Source organism: Trachurus japonicus, chromosome 18, assembly GCF_045865225.1.
Source record: "Trachurus japonicus isolate A0001 chromosome 18, Traja_1.0".
In the NCBI taxonomy this organism is placed as follows: Eukaryota; Metazoa; Chordata; class Actinopteri; order Carangiformes; family Carangidae; genus Trachurus; species Trachurus japonicus.
The window spans coordinates 24,421,447-24,440,391 of record NC_140924.1 but is presented as its reverse complement, the minus strand read 5'-3'; the positions used below and the strand labels follow the sequence as shown (position 1 = coordinate 24,440,391).

The 18,945-nt window shown below is 41.9% G+C and overlaps 1 protein-coding gene across 7 annotated transcripts in view; it reads left to right on the top strand.

The window, feature by feature from the left end:
• Positions 1–18,945, top strand: part of nrxn2b (neurexin 2b) — a 773,301-nt gene that overhangs the window by 274,716 nt on the left and 479,640 nt on the right. For all 7 annotated transcript variants that reach the window (XM_085760265.1, XM_085760266.1, XM_085760262.1 and 4 more), the window contains one exon: positions 11,230–11,531. In XM_085760265.1, the coding sequence (XP_085616391.1) occupies positions 11,230–11,531 (302 nt within the window). The remainder of the gene's footprint in view (positions 1–11,229; positions 11,532–18,945) is intronic.

The window sequence follows — 18,945 nt, the reverse complement described above, 5'->3', positions numbered from 1 at the left end:
GGTTGAGGTTCATAGAAGATTGTGAAACCTGCAAAAGTTTAACTTCCAGGCAGCCCAGTGGCTTACTATACCTACCATTAAAGGTCCAGTCAGTGGCGGCTGGTGCTAAAATAAATTGGGGGGGGCGTCAGATAAATAAGATAAATAAAGAGCATTGCTAACTTCACATCCAGCCAGAGGGGTGTACTACTGCGAAGCCAGTTTAGTGGGTTAGCGAGGTATGTTGAGTCTAAAGCCGGGCTCTCCTGTACTACAAAGGTGGCTTCGCAGTACACCCCTCAGCTGAGTTTGGCATGACACAGACGGGAGAAGCGTCGTCTCCGTCCACGGCCACTTGCCTGCTGCATGATTTTTAAGTCAGGTTGCTCCGGCCCAAGCTCCTTTATCCTTTTTTTTTTTTAACTCCAGCGAACGCCTCGTGAAAGGATTATTTCGTAAAGAAACAACTGATTTTTCTTTTGCTGCGGCCGCCATTGTCTCCTGTTTTGTTGTTGTCTGTCTGCTCCGTGTGCACACGGGTGCGTCTGTAGCTGTTTGAGTGACAGGCGCGTCTCCGCTGCCAGGGGAGTGACTTTGATTGACAGGTCAGGTATCATGAATCAATCCGATTGGATGAAAAAATGACCCAAACGCGCTGACTGGCGGAGGAGAATCTTGAAGTGACCAATTAGAGACCAGCATGAAGTCACATGGAAGCCAAAAGTTTAAGAGCCCACATACACACTCATTAGGCCGGCGCCCCTCGCTATTGAAATGTATGAAACAACCCAGAATAAACCCAATATGGAATGGAAAGGCTTACAAATTTCAAAGTAAAACCCATTGTATGAGTGAACACTGAACAGATATGGTAATTACTTTTTATTATGTTATTTATGTTTACTGTGTCTACACTTTCTTCCTGGAATTTTGATGGGGGCGGCGCCCTAGTGCCCCCTATTGACCGGCCGCCACTGGGTCCAGTGTGTAAAATGGGGGGGGAAATTTGATACCTAGCATTCAGATTCTAGTTCGCAGCACTCACTCGCTTGACTTCAAACAAAAAAACTTGTTTTATATATATTTACCATGACTGGGATGACTGGGAATATTTCAGGAGCATGGAGCGACGATATGTCTGCTGTTTACTCCTTTGTCTTCATGGGTTTATTTATGAACATGAAACTCTTGAAACGTGCTCTCTGGTTGCCTGGATTTTCCGTTTTGGCTGTCGTACAAACATGGCGGTGCAAGATGGCAACACTCTCTAAAGCAAGACCCTTGCTACATTTATAAAAAAGAATAATTATAAGGCCACAAAAACTAAACAGATTCTATTTTATAGGGATTATACACAAATATAATCATGGGTAGTATATTCAGATTTTGCCAATAAACCTTGCCAATCATTATTATACATACTGGACCTTTAAGGTTTAGTGAATGCATAACCTTAGGATTTTTAAGTTCAACCTGCAACAACCTGTTTTGTTATGTCCCACACTTGAACAAGGCTAGAAGGTAGCTAGCACTGGAGGCTGAAGTTACAGTAGGGCAACAAAGTGCATGAGTCAAGTTGAAGACAGACACATGCATTGCAATGACTGTTCTTTGCAGCAGGGGTAAAGGGGCGAAAGTAAACATCAAACCAGCATCTGTGCTGGTATTGGTTGAGCATTGGATGAGACTTGTTGTCTTGCTCAACCTGAATGTCTGAAATCATATTTCATTTTGTCACCTGTGCCCGCAGCAGCACTAGCACTTGAACACCACTGTAAACACTTGTATTTTTTATAACACGGTTGCGAGCTTTGTGCCGACCACCGAGAGCAGCACAAGAGGGAAAAGAAAAGACAAGAAGTCAGAATCAAGTGTAAGTGGACCTGAAGAACAGTCTGGAACAGATAAGAAAATGACCAGTTCCGCTACAGCAGAAAGGACCATGGCTAATTTAAACCAAATTTACCATGAAGTTAAACATCTCTACAACCCACACCTTTACTGCAGTAATTATTAAAGGGATAGTTCAACATTTTAGCAAATTGGCTCAAAACGCTGTCGTGGACAAGTTGTGACCTGCACATTCACCACGCTATGAGATAATAACAGAACGTTATGAGACAGAGTTGTTTTAGAGGTAAATTCATGCAAAACTGCTGATGCGTGTTGCCTTCAGGGACAGTTTTTCAGTAAGCAGTCTCTGTATTTACATTGAAAACGGCTCTGTGTTGTAATGTTCCATTATTATCTCATAGCGTGGTGAATGTGCAGGTCACAACTTGTCCACCAGAGCGTTGTGGAGTTGTTGGATTGTGTATTTGATGAGTTTGATGAGGGAAACTAAGAAATTCCATGAGCCTCCGTAGCATAGCTCTGAGCAGCTCACGGCTCTGCTCCGCCGTTCTAAAAATAGCTTGCACTGACAATTAAAGGTAACAAACCTACTGTTATGACTATAGTGAATATGGCAATGGGCCAATTTGCCAAAATGTTGAACTTTCCCTTTAAGCTTTCGTACCATCTAGCTATTTTTGGGATGACCCCGCCATGGTGCAAAAGGGACAGTGCCAGTAAACAGCAGGTTTGGAGAGTCTGGCCTTTGCCAGGGAGAATCAGTCATTGGTTGAGAATACCACATATGTTTTAGTTAAGGACAGCTGACAGTCCAGATTTATGTGCGATGGGGGACAAAGAGGGTAAAATAAAGCAGGGAGGAGCCACGGAGATGTGAGCAATCAATCAGTCGGTCCATCGGACACCTCCGCATCTCACATAGTTCTTTATCACCGCCTACGAGCAATGCAGATGTATTCATAATGCCACTGTTTGTTTTTACTCCACACAAGCATCCATGGTGATGATTTATTTTAGTCTCTTCTGAGAGCAGTCAGCGTGTGTGTCTGTGTGTGTGCGTGCAAGTTCTTCAATGCCGGCCAAACGTTTAATAAGCAAACAAATGTTCACAGCAGTTCACAGGCTTTTTTTCGCGCCCGTGCCTCGGAGCTTGAGCAGGACACAGTCTGTGTGTGTGTGTGTGTGTGGACCCAGCAGGCCTGTTTGATTCATGAAGCGGCATCAAAGCTTTCATATGCCCCTTACATTTCCCACTGCTCTCTCATCTCACTGTTGAATCGTTTCTCCAAAAAGCTGTCGGATACTATCTCTGCGGGGTGGATGGCACTCGTCGGAAGCTAATAGAGGGTGACTGTATATGCACGTGTGTGTGTGTGTGTGTGTGTGTGTGTGAGGTAATGTTACGTGACGATTGGATTTGCCAGCATGCGGCCATCCAGATTTTTGGATGTTCTCACATCCACGTCGCACGTTCACTTTCACCATTCTTCTTCTTATTCCCTTAAAACTACCTAATTACTCCCAATATGTAATCCAATCAGCCTAAAAGAAGTACGTTAAGGTTCATTATGCGTTGACTAATGCACCACACAAGTTTGGATGGAGCTATTCATGCAGCTCATCTTATTAAACCTGTTCTCTCTCTCTCTCCGTCTGAGCTGAATCGGTTTAATAACACATGCTGCACTGCTCTGTTATTACTGTAATATCCACCAAAGCTGAGTTCCAAATGGCACTTTCGCTGAGAAACACAGATTTTATTCACGTCCTTATGACATTTTATCACCCTTTATGATGCAGTGTGGGGATATTTGTTGTAAATGTGCATAGATCAAAACTCATTGTTGTTGCAGGGATTTGCATGCAGTATGTGTTTGCACATCCTAATGCAAATACTTGCTTGTGGCTCTGGAGCGGAGCTATAGCGGGGGCTACTGTATATGGGTACAGAATGAGCAAGTGGGTTGGAGTGTGTGATTGTCCGAGTCAATGGCATCGATTCCACTCAGGTTGGCATTCCATCCTCTTCCTCTTCCTCTGTCCGTCCCACCCCCTCATTGTGTAGCTCACAGGAATGAAGTGCCCCCTCAAGAGCAGTGGAGTCCACATGGTCTCTCAGACCACACTGTCTATATTCTGTGTAATATAGCAAGAACAGTTACATTGGAGTGGATTCTTTAGGATAAGGTTTAAACTTATTTAGTTAAAGGGATAGTTCACCTAAAATTCAAATTTCATTCATTATCTACTCATCCTCATGTTGACTAAGGGCTGGGAGAATTTTCAGAGTCCTCCGTGTCTTCTCTGAGTTACGGGGGGGTCCGCGCAGCAGTATTTGTCCGGGGTTGTGAATGGTCCTCACTTTTCTTCATCCAAAAAGACACACCAAAAAACATCCAAATACCTCCATACTGCTCGTCTGTAATGTCCCTCTTGTATTGAAGCCCCGACATGAGAAGTTGTTCCGCCGGTCAGTGCAGAGCAGTGAACTGAGACACTGGGAGTTTCCGCTACAAACAAGCTTAAAATATAGACTTATTTAATTTTTTTCGGAACAATTTCTCATGTCGGGGCTTCAATACAGGAGGGACATTACAGACGAGCAGTATGGAGGTATTTGGATGTTTTTTGGTGTGTCTTTTTGGACGAAGAAAAGTGAACACCATTCACAACCATTACATGGACAAATACTGCTGCGCGGACCCCCCTGTAACTCCGAGAAGGCACGGAGGACTATGAAAATTCTCCCAGCCCTTAGTCGACATGAGGGTGAGTAGATAATGAGTGAAATTTGAATTTTTGGTGAACTATCCCTTTAAGGGGTGCTTGAAAATAAAGTGTCAGGATATCCATACAGTACCACTGCTAAAAGCCCCGTCGTGCAGAATCAGAATCTAAATAACACGATTACTCTTTATATGATCAAATGAACTGTATTAATCTACTTAACTTGACTGAAGATTAAATTGGGTTTGATTCAAGTTGTTCCAACTTTGAAATTGTGAATAGAGTGAACTTGTTTTCTCCTGAGGCAGCTTAAGGGAAACAAGTTAGTCTGACTGAAGTGAAGTGTTTACTCGGTGGAATTTAGTAACAATTACCAGACTCTTCCAACTCATGGCCCCACTTCAAAGTCTCCTGAATGTTGGCAGCCAATGTTAAAGCCAGTAACAATACAGAGGCCAAATGATGCCTCGCTTTTTATTTTGATGATAATGATCAAATATTCAAGACTGAAATGAAAGAGCAAGAGGAGCTTGATTTCATTTTATTTTTTTGATGGAGAGATCACTTGTTGATTCACCATCTGTCTGTTTTGCCATGGATGTGATCTTTAAGCACACAATCATATTCCAAGAGTAGTGTTTACAAAAGCAAATCCACTTTTGATGATTTATAAAAGATTCATTCAAAGATAAATCTAGAACAATTCAGAGGAAATCTCCCCCACCAGATTTAAACAGGACTCCATAGTACAGATGTTTAATGCATATGCTTATACTGTTATTAACAAAATATAACATTGCAGATCTTAACATTATACAATATTAAACTTCATGTGCTTCTTAAGCATGTTCACCAACCATGACCAGTATTTTTATTCAAGCAGCCAGGAGATGAGAATATTTGTTTCCAGTAATTTAAAGCCATTCAAATCATGCAACACATTTATCACTTGACATTTTGCAATCGGTATATAATAACTTTATTTAAAACTTGATGCATTAGCAAATGTATATTCCTCACCCAGACAGTAATGTGCATCAGTCTAGAAGCTATAAAGAATAATACAATAGCAGAAAACATTCAGTATCCTTCACTTTGTGTTTATCCTTTTTCTTGTTTGTATTCTCAGCGATGAATATTATAAGCCAATGAACTTTTTGAGTCTGACGCAGAAGGAGCAGTCAATACACTTGGGCAGATGATAAACACTGGCTTTTCCTCATTACATCTGCTCATTCATGCAAGGAGAATCATATTTGACCCCTTGAAAAAAAGAAAAAAAAGAAATAGAAATACCCAGCACCAAAGGTCCGTTCACTCCGTGCACTGAAATCAAACACCAGAGGATCTCAACAGTTAATTAACAATAAAGACACCATTATGGGTGGCTAAATTTCAAATGAGTCATTTCTTAAATGTAGTCGTCGGGGGCCTCGTGTGAGGTTAATTGAGACCTTGACAGCACTTCAGTCTGTGCCGTGTGCAACGCGCGCCTTGTCTTCTACCTCTGGCTACAAGCGCAGGCTCTTGGGCTTTACTGAGAGAGATTTGATCTGAGCGAAAAGTGTATATTCCAAGTCTGTGTGTGTATGTGCATGTAATCATATGAGTGGTGCCACGGGAGCGAGAGGATGAGATAGAGATGTACAGGGAGAAACAGATGTATAGAGACAAGTACATATTCACAAGAACTTAAGTGGTCTCAGAGACGGAAAGAAGAGCCATTCTTTATGTTAGTTTTTTTCTTTTCTATTTTTGCATATGTGTGTGTATGTCTTGAAAAGCCATAGCTGAAGTGTTTTTCTTCTCTCTTTTTCCTGGGGCATATAGGCAATGACTTAACCCTGGTTATATGGACAGTTTTACAGAAAAATATCCAACTGTATTTGCGTTTTTAAAGCCTTAAATTCAAGAAAAAGAAAAAACTAGTATGTGTTAATTTTAAAAGAACTTATCGAAGGGCTTCTTTTTTGGCATTGTGACCAGACCGACTGGTGCAACAGCGAGTCCCTGTCCCCCCCTCCTCTCCTCTCCCTCCCCCCTGATCCTCCCCAGCTTTATCTCCTCCTCTCAGCCTTCTGTTCATTAAACACACATAAACAAAAGAAAGTTTTTTGTTTGCGGCTCGCGTCTCTTCCGTCGCGTTCGAGCTCAATCTCGCCGAGCTCACGGAAGCAATCACAAGCTGTTTGTTGCTTACCGTTAACAGCCTCATACTTTGGGAGGGGGTCCAACTTAATACATAATTGAAAATGGTTGCTGTGGTCCATTTGCCACGCTTTTATTCTCCCAACATCAGCAAGGCAGGCACCGCCACGAGGCTGCTCCTGGGGGATTTGCTTCTTTTTTTTCCCCTCCATCTCTTTCTCTTTCCTTTGATGCCTTTTTTTTTTATTTTTTTTATCGATGACAATTTACACTTCAGCTGAGATTGCTCTAAATTTCGATTTTACCCAAAATGCTCTTTTAAGTAGCTGCCTCTGTCTGGATGCCATTCGTCCCTCACTTCCTCACTTTTTTTTCTTTCTCTACTGCACATAAAATGTTTTCTTTTATGTGAGCGCATGCACCCATATTTTTGTTGTTGTTGTGTTGCCAGAAGGATAGCACTCAGAACATCACTTAGCGCAGCCTCCTCCACGGCTTGATGTTAATGAAACGGTGTAATCGGCGCATGTTGAGCAGCCCCGTGGTCACATCTCGGTACAAAAGTGCGCAGCAACGGAGCGGACGCCGTTATCCATCTCACTCACCGGAGATTGCTTCGGTTGTAAACTCCCTCACTCGCCAGATTCGTCTTTCAATCTGTCTGCCAAAGGACCACCCTCTCTGACCGTACCCGCCCCTCCCTCCCTCTCCGGGGAAATGCACCGAGGTCTTGGAGTGATTTCGCTGTAATGGAACTTCAGGATAAACTAGATTTGATGATCCACCCATACGTGGGCCTCTCCACGGCACCAACCGCCACCTTCTACCTCGTCTTTCAGCCCTAAACCTCATTACCTGAGGCTGATTTTTCAATCTGTCCTCCCCCGGGAGGCAGAGGTGGGTAGGGCCAAACGAACACAGGAAGTGGAGTGTCACTTCAGATCATAGTTCATGTCGAGGAACCAGTTGATTTGTATCACCCCCGAGCGGGGAAGAGTTATTTGAGAGTTGAGAGATCTTGATGTTATTGATGGTGTTGTGTGCATCTGTGCTTTTTCTCAAGGTCAGTCACTTTTTTTTTAGATTTGCACCATATACGCTCAGATTTGTAGTATTCAGCCGAGTTTAGATGAAACTGAGCTTCACAAGCAGACGTCTAGTTCCTAACTCAAGATGTCTGCAGCTGCATACTTCTTCATGCTTCCCTTTAACTGCACCTTAGCACCATGCATATGTCACAGTGCAAAGATTGGACATATATATGATTGCTGTAAACAACTTCTACTACATAATACTTCACTTAGAGGACTGCATAATACCATCATCACCATGGAGTATCTTTGTAACATATGCATTGAAACTTTGCTTGGATACAAGGGGTGTACCCGAACCCGAATACGTATTTGGAAGTACACAAATATTGCTTAGTATTGCTATAACGTTCCGTTATTATGTCATAGCGTGGTGAATGTGCAGGTCACAACTTGTCCACCGGAGCGTTTTGGAGTTTTTGGATTGTGTATTTGATGAGTTTGATGAGGGAAACCAAGAAATTCCATTAGCCTCCGTAGCGTAGCTCTGAGCAGCTGGCGGCTCTGCTCCGCCGTTCTAAAAATAACTTACACTGACAATTAAAGGTAACAAACCTACTGCTATGACTATAGCGATTATGGCAATGGGCCAATTTGCCAAAATGTTGAACTATCCCTTTAAAAACAAACAAAAAAACTATTCACATCAACTCCCATATTTATTAAATGCCAGCCATGATAGAGAGAAACCTGATTGTGCCAGTTGGGATCATCATGTGAAGAGAACTATTTGAAAACACACAAAACATCCTGCCTGGTCCCACATTGAATGATTTGTGCACATATGGCACATGGTGTTTCCACTAAAGATGCTACAGTATAGCCTCCCTCGGTGTAAAGACTTACATTAATGCCCTCTGTTGTCAATCTAATGGGTAGTAAACAAGTACAACAGGCTGCTGGAACTGAACATGTGGCTCAAGTGCTTGTGCTTTTATTGACAAGTTTGACCTTTTTTCAGGGGGGGGCAGTGAGCACAGATAACCCCTCAGAGAGAAAGAGTTTATCCTAGCAGATCTGGAGTGAGTCTCAACTTATGCCAAGAAATTTTTGGTTTCAGAACTGTGAATGTTACTGAGGTCATCACACCCACTAAGAATGAATTTAACTTCTGTTCTGACAAGTAAAAAAAAACCCTAAAGTTACAGAAAAGTGTTTTGGAAATGCTGAAAAACAAGACGATTATCTCCTCGGCTTCTCTCTTTAGACAAACTTTAGACAAATAAGTCACCATGACTCCAAATTTCTACAGGAAACTCTATAATATGACAAGCCGTCAACATGTGGCATCCACACCTCGACAGTCAGCAACTACAGACGCATCGACTCCCAATCATCACAGCATTGAGACTTGTCTCAGTAAGATTGTAAATGAAATATGTATGAATTCCCTTTCACATATCTTGAGTGAGTGAGCCTGACATGTGGAGAACCCTAAGGTTCAATTCTGGGACTTTTCCTTTTCAACCATAACAGACGAAGCTGCTTTTACTATGCTGCCTACAACTGGAATAAACCTGTAGAAGAGACTGTGACTACTGGAATCTGCTTTTTAATATGTTGCACTTGAATGCACTGTTACTTTTTATGTATTTTTGTTTATTATTGAGTTTTTTTTCATTATATGATTCTAAATCTTTTTTTTATCTTCCCTTGCGGTATTCTTTTTTATTTTTTTATTTAAATTATTGGTCTCTTCATATGAAATGTGATACATGAATAAACTTGCCTTGCCTAAACATAGTATGATTCATTCAGAAGGACAGGATGCATTCCGAAGAGTAAAAATGAAACAACAGAGCGACTTGGTGGAGTGCAGTATGTGATTGTGGTAATAATAGATAAATGTTAATAATTTCCCTGCTGGCTGCTTCCCTAGTCCACACTTTGATTGAGGTGTCGCGGTTGTAGATGTTGCAGTGTTGCTTTGTGTTGTGACAGCTGCAGTTGTTTGCTCAGTTCCTGACAGATGCACACTGTGTCGTCCCCTGCTGCTGTTAGACTGCTGTTTGACACATGTCCGTTGTACAAACTGGTTGTTTTGACCGCCAGTGTGCGAACGAAGCTCACCACGGTGGAAGGTGGCCATGTGCTGCAGACAGACACGAGTGGCGGTTGTCAACACCTTTTTCCTCCCTCCCTCCCTTTCTGTTTGGCTGTTTTTGAGTTGCTCCTTTAATCCACTTTGTCTGGTCTTGGCATTCATGCTTCTGCTTTTATGTTCTGTGCTGTTTTCTCTCAGTCTCACTAATTCAAAGACATGTTCCAGTCTAATTCTAACCCAGCTGTTTGCTTTGCTCTTATGCAAATCATTTTATTTTACCTGAGACATTCTTACACTGCTCCATAATTCCATTGTATATCATTGAGCTGTATACTCAAGCCATAGTTAAAGGGATAGTTAAACATTTTGGCAAATTGGCCCATTGCCATAATCCCTATAGTTTTAGGAGTAGGTTCGTTACCTTTAATTGCCGGTGCAAGCTATTTTTAGAACGGCGGAGCAGAGCCGTGAGCTGCTCAGAGCTACGCTACAGAGGCTAGTGGAATTTCTTGGTTTCCCTCATCAAACTCATCAAATACACAATCCAACAACTCCAAAACGCTCTGGTGGACAAGTTGTGACCAGCACATTCACTACGCTGTGAGATAATAATGGAACAAGTTGTTTTCGTTCATGCAAAACCAATTTGCCAAAATGTTGAACTATCCCTGGAAGAATAACCTTTATTTATTAATATTATATTATCCATAATAAAACATTTCTTGTTTGCAATAGAGCAACAAAAAAGAATATAAAAAATTCTAAAAAATCCTACTCCTTCTGTCTCATTAAACACACTGCAACTAAGTTTATAAATTAATAAATAGCTAATGTTAGCATTAGCAGCTGTTCATTTCCTTGTCCAGGAGGAATGCATCAGTAAAGCATCCAGTTTCCTTCCAATACTCACCAACTGTCTCTATGGTATAATGTACTGAAGTTAGCAGAAGGTTGTGGCATGTTTGTCAGCAGAGAAAACTTAGAGAAAGAAAAGTCTGCTATAATAAACATCTGACGTCTAGATGCAAATGTGCAAGGTCATTTTAGTGCTTTAACTGACAGACAAAAGATGCCTCTATACTGAAAAATGTGTGTCTGGAGTTTCTCTGTCTCATTTGAGTGTATTGCACATCAGACATTATGTGATGCTGAGATGTCATTTACATGCTGGTGTTAAACTGAGATTTTAGGAGAGCAGAGATAAAACTTTACCCTTCAGCAGATTAACATGAAAACAGCCCATCCACTGTGCCTGATTCTGCACAGTGAAGGTAAAACAATTTCACAGAGGTGATATTGTCAGATCATAACACTGGTTTAATCCTGCATTCATTACTTTTTTCACTTAGTTTTGTTTTTTGTCTTTCTTTCTTCTCTCCTTTCCAGGTAAGGAAGAGTCAGTGGCCACCTTCAAGGGCAACGAGTTCTTCTGTTACGACCTGTCCATGACGCCCATCCAGAGCAGCACCGACGAGATCACGCTCTCTTTCCGCACGCTGCAACGCAACGGCCTCATGCTGCACACGGGGAAGTCGGCCGACTACGTGAACCTTTCGCTGAAGAGTGGCGCCGTTTGGCTGGTCATCAACCTGGGCTCGGGGGCTTTCGAAGCCCTGGTGGAGCCCGTGAACGGCAAGTTCAACGACAACGCCTGGCACGATGTGCGCGTCACCCGCAACCTGCGCCAGGTAAACACTGCACACCTAAACCAGGGCCATCACGTTGGGAGCAGTGCCTCTGATTGCCACCCACCCTAATGTTTTCTATCTACATGTGGAGCCAACATGGAGTATCTGCATCACCTTCTTTCTCTCTGGTTTCTTCCCTCATTAACAAATTAGTTTCTTTTTCTAGGTTGGAGGTGAACACAAGGCTGGAGCTATTTTTTTTTCTTATTGTTTTTTTTGTCTTTCTTGGTTTCAAATATATTTCTGAAGTGACCAAAGATCCATTTCACCCTCATATTCAAAGGTCATTCCGTGACACAAAGGCATCACAGACCAAAGTGATAAAAAGCCCATAATCCCAGCTCCATTTAGATTAACATACATTATAAGGAAATCAATGACAGACATGCATATTTAGGGGTCACCGGGAACATTGTTTTTCACTCTTGTTAATGAACAAGTGAAGAAAGTGCTCTGTTCAGTATGTATGCACATAATGTACTCGGCTACACAAATTGAATGCACCTTAATTTATCAAAGGTGACAATGCACTTAAACCCTTTCTGAACAAATTACCCAACACATCTTTACAAATCTTTAATCTAAACTAATGGAAAACAAAAGAGCACCTGCAACCTGAATGTATATGTGTATATGTGTGTGTCTGTGCATGTTCCATCCATACACATCCACAGCAAAGCACTACTGCTCTCTGGATGCAGCAGGTCATCAATTGGCAGTTGCAGATACCAGCAGTGAGATACAATCAATTTCACTTGCACTTGCCCTGCTTACTTCTTCACATTTTTTTTTTTTTTGGTAATTGTAATTGGAATGAATGTCTTGTCAGACCTAATAATGGCCATTGCAAGCAGCCACGAATGCAAAAATGCCTGAGGTGAATGCATTAACACAAAGATGGTACATCAGCTCCTTTGTGTGTGTCTCTGCACAAAAAAAAAGTCCCCTGAAAGTTTGAATAAAGAAAAAAAAAATCAACCAATACTATCACCCTCCTGTACTTTCAGACACCGAAGAAATTCCTCCCCCCACATGCACAAAAAAAGAAAAACCTGAGAGCAAAGTGATTCTTAATGTGGACTAAGTGCTAGTAAATTATAGGGGGGGAATTTCCATGCCAACCAGACTGTGCAATTTCTGTCACATTGCAATATTATTATTATATATATCACTGTGGTAACTTAGACATGGAAATATTCCTGGATTTGTGAAACTGGTGTTATAGCATATGCCGAGCTTCCATAAGGGCAAGTGACCACACGCTCACAGATGTGCCATCTCACACTTATACACACACATGGCAGATCCACAGCTGGGGTCAGATATGGAGCGCTGTAGAACGATGTGTGATCAGCAGAGTGAGACTAGCTTAATGAGTTTTGGAAGCCAACACATTTTTAAAGATTTAAAGCACGAGCCAAAGGACCTACCGCCAACTGCACCATAATGATGACCATTAGGCAAATGAGTAACACCAACACATACATGTGCTAAACCGAGCCACTTATTATTATCTGGGTGTCTGTCTGCCCATGTGTCCGTCTATCTATCCCATCTATATTTCATTGTAAATGTCACTGCCTTAACAACCAGGTTATTGATGTAGTCACTGATTTGCATTGAGTTCATGTCGGCCTCCAACTCTATCGTTGCCTCCAGCTCTTTGGTCCAACTCCTGTCAACTTTTTTTTTTTCTTTTAAATGTACTATACAAATAAAGTTGACATTACAAATTAATAGTCCATTCAGGGTCACAACATGAAGCTGATGACTTTAAATGACCCATGTGTTGCTAGTTTGTACACTTTGCTGCTTTATAGCAAAAGTTTACTCTACACTCATATTGACACAGCTTATTTTACTTATTTTGTGAAAGCCGAATCTTCTAATCTACTGCATAAACACCAAAACAACACAGTAGCTTATATTATGGGATCAGCTGATGACTCAAATCTGAGCCTAACTGCTCTGTCATTCTCTTTTTTAATTGTATCTTTATTAGGGAACAGACAGAAGAATATAACCGCATGGCATCATTAGTAAAGATAAAAACAAATGACATTCCAGCTTTGTTTGTTTTGAGTCCAGAAAATGTGCAATCCCAGCCATCAGATCATACAGTATCAGTCCAAAGAATCTACAGTTGCAAATCGTGGGTCAGACTTTGTTTGTCCCCTACAAATCCCACTCTCCTCCGATAACATAAACTTCGCAAGACTTGTGCTAGAGAAGCATCGGTGGAAACACACAGTACGTTTACATGACACTTGAAAAAACCGAATTAATGCCTTAATCCGACTATAACTGGACAACTGAAGTGCATGTAAACACCTTAGTCCGACTGAAATCGGAGTTGAGAACTCCGATTAAGACACCCAGATAATGCGATTGGAATTCGATTTTCTCCGTCATGTATACACCTTAATCGGAGTATAACTAGACAATGCATGTGCGCATGCTCCACAACCGTAGAGACGGCACCAAGTGGAGCAGAGAAGCCGCCCGAACCCGGCAAAGTAAAGAAAAAAACCCAACATCAGCACCGATTCAATGCATTTCACACAGCGCGACCAGCAAGAGTGTTTTATTTAAAGTATTTTTTATTTTTTTTGGCTTTTCATGCCTTTATTCGATAGGACAGTTGAGAGTGTGACAGGAAATGGGAGGCAGAGATGGGGGGAATGACATGCAGGATAGGGCCGTCCGACACGGGACTCGAACCGGGGCTGCCTGCAGCGAGGACTATAGCCTCAACACATGGGGCGGGTGCTCTACCAACTGAGCTAAACCCCGCCCCAAGAGTGTTTTATTTAAAAAAAAAAAAAGAGAGAGAGGAAAAAGGAAGCCTGTATCCTATTCTCAGGGCGCATCCAGCCCAGACTGACGCGTCTGGTCGGGAACTGCAATTGAGAATTTATTATTAAGCTAAGTTGTTTATATTCAGTTTTTTACCAGGTGACAGAAAAGTCAACAGGACAGGGGGCGTATTAACCCGCTGGACCCATCAGTTATTCGGTTTTTTCAGTTGCATGTATATTGAGACAAGGACAGAAGTCCGACTTGACGCCAAAATCGAATTTTGAGCATAGCTCGATTAAGCTCTGCATGTAAACGTACTGACTGTTATCCTCCTAAGGCCCGTGTTGACAAGTTGCCCAGAATAAATAGAGCTACAGTAGAAGAGGCTCACGAGTTCACTTAAAGAAAAAGATTCTGATACAACTTAAAGAAAGGTAGAGCAATTCACACAAAACTATGAACATAAATCGTGGGGGTAGGGGTTCCCTGCCGCCGCTGGCTACAAAATAAAGATCAATAACCAGTCACGAATGAATTGAGTAAATTACAAAGCAATATAACCAGTGAGATAAAATAAAGTCTGCTCTCCTGGGGGCTATGAATGAAATCCAGTTGTTCCAGATTTTGTAAAATTTGTCCTTTTGGATTCTTAGGTACGTCAATTTTGCTTAAATAACATTCTTGATGCACTAAATTAAAGCATCACAAGAGCTACCAGTTGCCGAGCGCTGCTGTGGGTCTTATCTCTTGTGGCCACCTCCTGTTGTCCAGTGGTTCTCATGGTTCACTTTTGAGAGCAGGTTTTACACAGTGAGGGTGTTAGAGGATGAAGGATGAGGAGACTATGTCAATAGACCATGTAAAAAACCATAGAACAAATGATCTCCCCGCCAAGTCTTCTCTAGGCTTTGGCTGGGTATTTGCACATGCGCCATAGAGGATGAAAGAAAACGACAACCACCTATTGATTTGCTGTTGTCACTGGATTTCAATGGCTCGTAGAATGAAAGAGGAGATTCAATTAACCTGATCTCCAGTCAGTGCATCAGCACTACAATAGAACACATTGACAATAGAAGGATTGTGGTGATAAAATGAAATATAAACCTTAGTATAAGACCAATTAGAGCAGTGTAGTATAATCAGTTAGTTGTTTATGTATTAAGATAACCAGAATTTAATTTTAAAACAAGTTGAGAAGAAATCCCCTCATTCAAAGTTTATTCTTTTGAATTCTTTTGAAACTAACAAGCACATCTGGTGGTGTTAAGGGTGTCTCTATTTATTTCTGGTGTTCTAAGGGAAAGAATAAAAAAGAATATCTGAGCATGTGTTGAAAATCCATAGTTTTCTTCTGCCCTGCATGGAACTCAGACCAGCATGAGCTCTCAAAACCTTTGACTGAACTTAATGCAGATATCACACGCCTGGACTCATCACACTGTCCAGGTGATCTCCATTAACTTAGCATAACAGCTCGAATCCCCACTGGATTATTCTCATTGACCCGGCAGGCCCAGTCAGAGTGTTAAAGAGCTCTGGAGGCTTACAGTGAACCATCAACACTGAGAGACACAAGGAGCGAGGCATCGATGACATTGACCACCTCTGACCCTGTGTTTACATCCGTTGATGCGGGCCGATATCCAGCTGATCAATGAGCACTTGAATGCTCTGGTCTGGCGGAACGCATACGCATTCACACAATGTGGGAGACATTCTATATTCACACGTGTGTGCGGTTGCGCTGATGCGACCACACATCCTCACAAACAGCTAACGATCATACTTCTTAACTAAAGAAACATGTCATGCGTTAAGTATAATCAATACCACTGTATATAGAATAGATATATATTACAATGTGAACATTACTGAAAGTTTGTGATTATTTGATCCAGTATGAGAGTGAGATGATCACTCAAAAGTGCTTTATTGAGTGTGGATCAAATAACAGGAAGGCCTCAGTGCTGTGTTACAGCTTCCAAAGATGATTAATAATAATGATGAATTACACTTTAATGACAGCGTTACAAAACTGAACACTATCAGCTCAGCAGCTAACATACAATACTTCCTAGTGCACACTGTGCTGTATAGTTACCAACACTCATCCACACTGCTCCCTATTCACTTTCTATTTTACTTTTTTTTAAGTGATGCCAATACAAGACAAGTTGAAAACAACAAAAACATACAAGACAAAAAAACTACTTAGTAAAACAACAATTTATTAAAAGGGTTAGACAAGACAAGACAACAAAGACAAGCACTATACTGGTGCAAACAGTGCTGTACATATATGGATATGAATTGATGTAGTCTGTGTGTGTGTGTGTGTGTGTGTGTGTGTGTGTGTGTGTGTGTGTGTATGTCTGTGAGCATGTGCATGTGTTGATCATCTGTGTGTGTGTGTATGAGTGTGGATATGTATGTTCAAATTAATGGGGAAGAACTGGAACAATTAGAAGTCGAGGAAGAGAAAGAGTAAGCAAAGACAGATACTGTATGTGAGATGGGAGAAAGAAAGAAACTTTCATGTTTATATTTTCTGTTTAAATACTCTAAATATCAATTTCCTTTTGATTAAATACATAATTTGTCGGATCAAACGTAGCCATGTATATTATCACTTCCCTCCATATGTTGTCGCTCCCACCCAGCTTGTTTGAGATGCTGTAGATACTGTTAATTACATCACCTGGCCTTTAAATACAGCTGAGAATGTAAACAGAGCCACCGCCGCCGCCACACTAAGACACACTTATTGTTTCCCCGCTGCTCTTCCCCTTTGTCGCTAACATGATATCTCGCATTTAAAAATAGCCTGCGGTCTATACAAGATCCAGCTGAGGTTATTGTACGGTCCCCATTTGCCTCCAAAGTCTCATCCACTCTCGGCCCTGCTCTTCTTAGTGGCTCCTCTAACGTCATCCATATCTACCATTGCATCAGTAAGCTCCAAAATAAGTAAAGCCTGCGAGCTCTCACCAACCTTTCTCTCTCTCTCTCTCCCTCTGTATATGTATATTCTCCACAAAACCTATGAATTTGTCAGCTTTGTGCAGGATAAAATGAAGCAGACAGAATTAGGTGAGGTGATAGGGACTCTCCACTGAGAAGAAGAGGGAGGGGCGGGGCAGACATTAGTGTGCTTCTATGGCCAATGGATGATCACAGGTTTAGAGCTCCCCTTGGTGGCGCCTGGCGGTACTGCAAGTGTAGAGAAAGTGGTTCATGTTTGACAAATTCGGCTAATCCCTGTAGTCTACATCAAGGACACTTGTCTTAACCTCTTGTCAGTGCAAGTCTCCTCCCCCCACCCACCCACCTCTTCCCTCCCCCTCAGTACACTCAACTCACACATACTCCACCTCCTCCCTCTCATCTGTCCGCTCTGACACCACACGATGATCCACCATCATGGACACCTCATAGACTTCAGCACCGTCCCCCGACCTTTTCCACTCCTCTGGGATTACACGCACTGTCCAAACATCCTGCACAAAGAAGGGCAGAGACAAAGATGGAAACCCTGATGTTGGAGCGTCTTGGGAAATGATAGAAATATCTGATACACCGCGAGTAAGGAGAGCAAGAGCACGCGGCGGAAAATGGGTCAAATATTAAAGTGTGCAAGGACAAAATGCGAGTCAGCATGCGGGTCATACTCTCAGTTCATGCACGGTGCGTCAACAACATCAGTGCATGAGTATTTATTTTTCTCGTCTTCCCTGCAGCAGATACAGACTAATCCACACTCGGCTGGATTACTTTTAACATCGACAACTGGAAAAAAAATCAGCCACAATTCAATTCAAAACACCTCAGACAGAAACTAAAACCACTGGCGCCTCTGTTATTACGTTCATACCCATTACTGTCACTACAGTAACTCCAAGTCAGTCAATCAGTTTGTGCGTGTGTTTCAAAGCAGCAGCAGAGTGCGCTCAGATCAAGTAGATGTTCAGTGAATGTTCAGGTGGTGGTGATGTATTGACTTTAAATAGTAGATTTGTGCACAGGTGGCGATATCAGCGCCAGCAATGAGACAGGAGCATTAAATTAAAGAGCTGACAGCAGTCAGCAGATCTGTTTTATCAGCCTGCTCCTCTGTCACAGACCCAATATTTCCATAGCATTACGAGTTTAACCGGCAAAAAGCAGCACAGCATCCACCTGCTGGGTAGAACACATGTAAGCTGTGATCAGACAAAGATGTGGAGGTGTTGAATAAGTAACATGATTGGTGGCATACTGTTTTTTTGTTGTTGTGAAGCTTTATACATAAAATGCTAATTAAATGGTTGCTTTGCACTGCAGCATCAAAATGTGTGCACATTATTACTATGTGGTAGCCTGGGTATACCCATGCTGCCTTATGCACAAATTTATTCGCTCTGCAAGTGCAAGGGAGCCAATCACAGAACAGGGGAGGGGGCAGCAAGACGATGATGACACACCAAAGCTACTTTGTTGATAGCTTGTTGATCCAACATGGCGGCAGACACTTTACCTCTCAATGCAGTATTGGAAAGTGTTTTAAGTCGTTTAGAACACACGTTTAGCGGATTTCTGTCGCTCTACATACGTCATCGGGTATGATTGATACTTG